General features: G+C 33.7%; 1 protein-coding gene across 1 annotated transcript; it reads right to left on the bottom strand.

The window, feature by feature from the left end:
• Window positions 1-918: 918 nt before the first annotated feature.
• On the bottom strand, window positions 919-1,386 carry LOC117100627 (alpha-N-acetylgalactosamine-specific lectin-like). The gene has a single exon (XM_033240427.1). It carries the CDS (start codon window positions 1,384-1,386, stop codon window positions 919-921), a length of 468 nt encoding a protein of 155 aa, XP_033096318.1.
• Window positions 1,387-6,761: the final 5,375 nt, after the last annotated feature.

The following is a 6,761-nucleotide window of genomic DNA, read 5'->3' as shown; positions in this document are numbered from 1 at the left end:
GTATATATATATATATATTATTTAGGTTTATACATCTATGAGTATTCATCGTTTATTTTATGTGTAATACTTGTTCGGTCTTTGAGCGTCAATTCCTTTTATCTAAACCAGTCGGCAAGATAATGACATGCCTAGAGCATTTAACAGTAACTTTTACAAATAGCAAAATGCAAACACTATTAAAAAATGTCACTGTATCTGTTTAAAAACAATGTTGCAAAACTTAGATTATAGCTCGGTGGCGTAGGGACTGACAGTGTAACAAGTGCAAGGCACTGATGATCAAGGCCATTAGAGCCCCTTCAATAAATACGCCTAAAAATAATACAGTAATAAAATATAAACGCCTAGCGGGCTACACCAATTTTTATACACTTATCTATAGTTAATAGTATACTAAATGCAATATAACACTCAGAGACCACATGGCACAATGAATTGAAAGTTTAATATAATCATCAATATAATGCATGTTGGCTTTTCTTTGGAATGTTCTGCCTATTACAATCCGACAGGCAACTTCCATTGATGATTTTAAGGCAGCTTTAAAAACTTACCTTTTTAACTTGTATTTTTCTTAATTTTTTTCCCCGAATTTGATTTTTACTGTTAAGCGCATTGAGGTTTTAGCATAATGCGCTATATAAGCCAAAATTATTATTATTATTATTATTATTATTATTATTATTATTATTATTATTATTATTATACTGTAACAAGTAATGTGTATATATACCTATATATAATTTATATGTTGCAATAAACATTTATGTAAGCATATAATCATTTACATATGTTTTGATGCTTTCAGCCATATCTTAGTCGGCAAACATTTTCGGTAATATCCAGCGTGCTATAGGTTTATCATATATAGTTACCAATATGTAACATGGCGTTTTCTCTTGTTATGTAGACGTACTATTTATTCTGAGGCAGCTCACAGACATAAAATAGCTCACGAGTACATGGATAATCATTCCAAGTACCAAGATTTGGATCTCGTTTCCATTGGTGAGCGCAGTCTTCGTTATTATAGTTGTCAGGTTGATTTGTATGCCAACTTGTGTATGTTGTCAACTGGTTGTTGTCCGTCCAAACCCACCGACCTTCGTCACCTGCATCTGTCAGGCCAATCCAGAAGGTATAGTCAGATATGGCTGCCAATCCACCAGTAGATGAATCCCAGAGTCTTGCGACGAATTTATTTTCGGCTTCATTTCGGAGAGATACCAGATGGCCCATGTCGTATCCGTTGAAGTGTTGGTTGCAGCGGGCTTCTGCAGCTGCCCAGTTCAACTTGGTCCCGAATATACGGTAGCAACTGTTTTGGAATGGAACCCAAAATGGAGGACACGCAAAGTGACGTATTTCATCAGCTACACACATCTTTGCTGTGACCAATGTTATACAACAAACCATCCACAATTTAAAATTCCTGCATATCAAAAGAAATAATGTTCATATAATTATAATTCCAGAAAGTTATCAATTCATAAGTGGCCGGAAAAAATAATTAGAATGTTATAACCAATTTAATGTTTATGTCAATAATTTCGTTTCTTGCGAATAAGCATAAAATATTATTGTCGGTCTCGTAGCACAGAATCACACGTCGTTTAGAATCACCATTTATGCCATGCCTACGTTTTTATCCGACTACAAACTATTTTGAATGAATAAATAAATAAGAAGGGTGGGACAGAACATTCACTTTAGTTGAATTTAACTGTACATAAGAGAGAATGCATAAATAAAGATGAGTAAATGAAACGAACAGTTAAATTTACATATTGAAATTGTATCCTGCTCTCATTTTATATGTAGCGCTTCTTTGATTTTACGTTGGCAATTTTTTTTCTTGTGGAACGTATCATAAATACGCCCCTCATGACACTAATCCTTAGGCCTACATTTGGATAGACTATATTAATGTTTGAGAAATATGATAATTTGTGTCCGTTCTAATATTTTCGTTTACGCGTGCTTTGAAATACCAGCCCGTTTTTTGATACAAGAAGCAGGAAGCGTTAGTTTCCGCCGCAAATATATGTTTATAGTTCATATTGATGTGGTTTCCGTTTGTTCCAGTACTTTTAAAAAACAATTTAAGGATTCTTAAGTATAACGTTATGGTGTGAGGATGGAAAATGATTGGTGGTGTCTAGAAAGTAGGCACGGTATTTGCGATCTCAAGAACTAATCCAGGAGTTCCGGGTTTGATACTGCCCACAAATTAATTTAAATATTGCTAAGAATACTATGAACAAATACTCAATGGACGAATATACCCCTAGACGGCCCTCATTCAAAATGCCCACCTGGCTTGCCAGTCGAGACCTTCAGCTCCTCCATCGAGCAGATGCTGATGCAATCGCTGAATTTGTTATAGAAATGAGGTATTTTCGTAAAATATATCCCTTTATAATGAAAGATCAGATAAATTTACGTACGTAAGAATTGATACAATGAATGTGCTTTCTTTTGCGGTTATCAAACGCGAACCTTCGAAAGTTAGTCCACTTTAGGAATTTCTTTTGTGTAATTTGAGTAAAATCACCAACACTTTACTATGAATTAATATTCTTTCATAGCAGTAAGTATGATTACCCCACAATATATCAATCAAGTAATATTTTATTTTACAAATCAGTTGCAAGAGGGGATCCCAAAACGAAAAGGGCACTCCTGTAAATGACGTAAGTTTAAATTTTAATGACGTGGGGTACCGTAGTGAACTTTAAAATCAATCAAAAACGCATTTCTGTAGTACGTCGAAGCGTATATTCAAGATTCAAGATCCAAGATTCTTTTATTGTCTGAAATAAAACTCAGAAATTGCATTCACTGGCAAGGTTAATATCATATAATATATAAAGAAACAATTACAAAAATATAGAAACTAATTAGCACCAAACAACATCTAGTCAAGATGAACATACAAAGAAAATTAAATACAATTACACGTTAAACTTAAACTAAACTTAAACTTAAACTTAAACACATTAAACTTAGTGCTGTACTACTAATTAAAACTACAAATTATCTATTAATATTGTTATTATAAAGGTGAATGGAATTGGGAACAAAGGAGTTTCTATAACGGCAACGTGTGGTGGGTGGTACATTTCGACGGAAACTTGAGTTGTTAAAAGTAAATTCATTATGTAGTGGATGAGTTGTGTCGTTTATTATTTTCTTAAGTTTAGCTAGTGTGTATTTTTCATAAATATAATCTAAATGTATAATGTCGTCTTTAACAATTTTCTTAACAGTCTTCCTGATGGAGTCTAATTTCTTTATATTTTGTTTAGTCAGGTTTTTATATGTACAGATTAAGCAGTAAGTTAAAACACTCTGTATTTTTGCATTATAAGACAAGATAAGAATGGTGTTGTCATTAAGCTTCTTAAGTTTTCTTAGAAAATACAATCTTTGCTTGCCTTTTGTCATAGTAATCTTAGTTTGTTTATCCCATTTGAGCTTATTATCAACAACAGTGCCTAGGTATTTATAGCTTTCAACCTGTTCAACTTCCTGATTATCTATGTACAATATATCATGAGCATTGTTTGTTTTGCGGAAATCAAAGATCATTTCTGTAGTTTTTTTTTTATATACTAAGCACGCAAGATAAACGAAAATAACATTTAAAAGATTTCCAAAAATACGAAGTTGTTCATGGCCTGTAAGTACTAATTCGGGTTCAGGTATTTGCAGGGGGTGCAGAAAGAAGTTGAGGCACTCTTATATAAATGACATAAGTTTAAATTACGTTGGGGAGGACTTTCTTCTGTGTTGGCGATCTCCCATCTTCAGGGGCGGATCCAGAGTATTATCTGTATATAATTGAAGAAGAAATATGTGGTAGACACCATTAAAAATAATAACTGATGGCTAGTTGTTGTTGTCAAGTGCAAGTGGATTTGAATAATTATTCATTCATTAAGCAACATTTATTTCCGCAAATGTTAAACAATATTTATAGTAAATCATTATTATAACAAGAATATATGTAAATAAATTAATAATATGAAAAACGATTAACTAGGATCTTTAATGGCAAATAAAAATATCTTTTCACGTAGGATACTCACAGAAACAACATAATTTAAATAAAAATATTAAAAAGGCAAACTATACGCCATGCTTAAAATATTGGAACCACGCTTCAAAAAAATATTAATGCAAATGCAAGGTCAATAAACAGACTTAGCGTGTCACTTGCTATGTACCAAAATAGCAATTGTTTGTATCCACCCTTTAAAATTTTGTGCACCACCCTTAAAATTTTGAGGACATTTTCTGAAATTTCACCATTCTTTAAAAATCCTGGTGAAAGGGTTGCCATGGGGAACATAAGACAATGAAGAGGGTGAAAACAGTTCCATAATAAAAATACAATCCCTAAAGATAAAATTTGACAATGTTAATGAGAACCTCAGACGACAAAAGAATTCCCCTTTAAAATATGTTTTAAATGTAGTAGTAGTATCCGACGACAAGCAATCAAGAAAAAACTAAACTGGAACAACTCTCTCGACACGAAATGTTCAGTGTATCATACAAACGTTTAAATACCTGCCTCTGACCCCGGAAGCTCTGGCGCATATAGCCCTTTAATTGATTTTAAGCATTTCGTATGGAAATAAATAAAACATTTATTTCCATACGAAATTTTAAAAATATCCAGTGGCGGATCCAGTAATCTGAAATAGAGCTGGGCCCAGAGAGGGATTTTTACAGACGGAGAGTGTAGCTGGACTACCACTACCCCACCATGGTTGGGGCTGAGATAAGAAAATTTATGATTATGACACCTCTAGATTGCCGGAAATGGCACTCTCAGACCTAAATTCTAATTCCAATTTTCCTTTGTTTTTTTTCCATTTTTAAAAAATAATTTTGAAAAAATTAGGGCCGGCTCGGCCCCACTTGAATCTGCCACTGATTATTATGGCGTCATTGCGAGACTGCGTCAACGTAACACTGTAGTTTGTAAACTTTTGGTAGGCTTATCCCCTCTAAATCCGCCCCTGATCTTTCGAGAAACTTGATAAAAATTATTATGAAAAAAATAATGAAATTTTTTCCAATTATTTAACAAAATCACATGTATAATTGTTTTGCTCGCATACATCTAGATGTGTATAAGAGACAGGTCTGTGGGTCACCGACCATCAGCCACTCTGGATCCACCCTAGGAACAGGCCTAGGCTTACATGTTAGAATATCAGTCTGTGAAGTGATTCACAGCAATTCAGTTACTGCAAGTAATAACACTGGCTACATATACAATAGTACTATTCTAAGCATAACACCCGATACTGTTTTGTGAATTCCTTCTCCCCGTTTCGTTTCTCTGGCTCCCACTTAAATTTATCATTATATTTAAAGAGATCAGTTTTCGCAGTTTTTTTTTGTGACGTTCTTCTTCCTCTTTCGTTTCCGGCTCCCACTTCAATTCTTATTTAAATTTATCATTTAGGGCCTCAATCTTTTGTTGCGTTGCCCTTAAATGGAAAAAACAAAAAACAAAAACGTGCGTCGGTCTGTCGGATTTTTCTATTTTATTTTTTTTCAGTAATACCTGAAATAGGATAGGCCTCAAACCGTTGTCCCTATTGTATCTCGGTATCTTTTATTCACAAACCAATCAATACAATTACAATATCAAATCCTTAGCAGCCAGTGGCTGAATTGGGGATTCAATTTACAAAACGAATACCTTAATTAAAATTACAATAAATCATTATCATTATTATTAAAATCAATTAAAAAATTGTCAAGATTGTTATTATTTTAATTTTTTTATACAATTATTATTTAAAAAATTTGATATTAATTAAGGTAGATATTATTAGATATGCACAAACATTAAAATTTCCGATTTAAAAAATTTTAAAAAATAAAGGACAGAGCAAATATTCAAAAACAAACAAAAGAAATTTAAACAAATATCAAACCGACCGAGGGTACAGCCGCCCGCATGCCGCTGGCACAGTCGCACCCAAAACACCATTCGGGCGGGACCCGCCCCCGGAGCACACGTCAGCACTCTCGCAGAAAGGACACCTAGGAATGGATTAATTTATTTGATTAAGAAGTTTGGTGAGAAAAGGTATAGGGCTAATTTTAAACCTTTTTGTTCTAGGAATAACGGTTTCGAACTTTCTGGGATTACGGAGACGCATTGATGAGGTATTATTGGAGGTTTGAAACCAATGACAAAATCTGTGATTAATAACTGATTTTCTTCCTATTATGAAGATCCTAGGCCTAAGGCCTCGTAGGCGCCACAATAGAACAATGACAAGCTTGCCAAATAAAAAATATTAAATGACGGAAATTATACTACCAAGTATATTTAAATAAATTTAACAAAAATAAATCTGTTTAAAGAAATATTTATTTCTACATCCGATCCACACCACGACTACGCACGAACAGATCGAGCAAACCATACTATGGCTATGAAAAATGGCCAAACAAGCACCCTCATACGTAATACAACTGAAGTTAACTTCGAGAAAAAAAATTCGTTCATGGTTGGCCTAAAACCGTAACGGAGCCTAAAATGTCTTCGTAGTACGATACCTACTTTAAAGCGATGGCTAGACCTAAGACTGTTTTTATTTATTGCCCAATATGCCGTAATGAACACGATGTTTGATTCAAGCAACCGATAGGCCTAGTTGTAACACTATTACTATTATACTATTACTTGTTGGTAGAGTATAAACAATGCATATGCCTCTCTATGA

Source organism: Anneissia japonica, unplaced genomic scaffold, assembly GCF_011630105.1.
Source record: "Anneissia japonica isolate Jap-2015-1 unplaced genomic scaffold, ASM1163010v1 scaffold287584_len476085_cov161, whole genome shotgun sequence".
NCBI classification, from domain to species: Eukaryota; Metazoa; Echinodermata; class Crinoidea; order Comatulida; family Comatulidae; genus Anneissia; species Anneissia japonica.
This window is presented reverse-complemented; position numbering and strand designations above follow the sequence as displayed.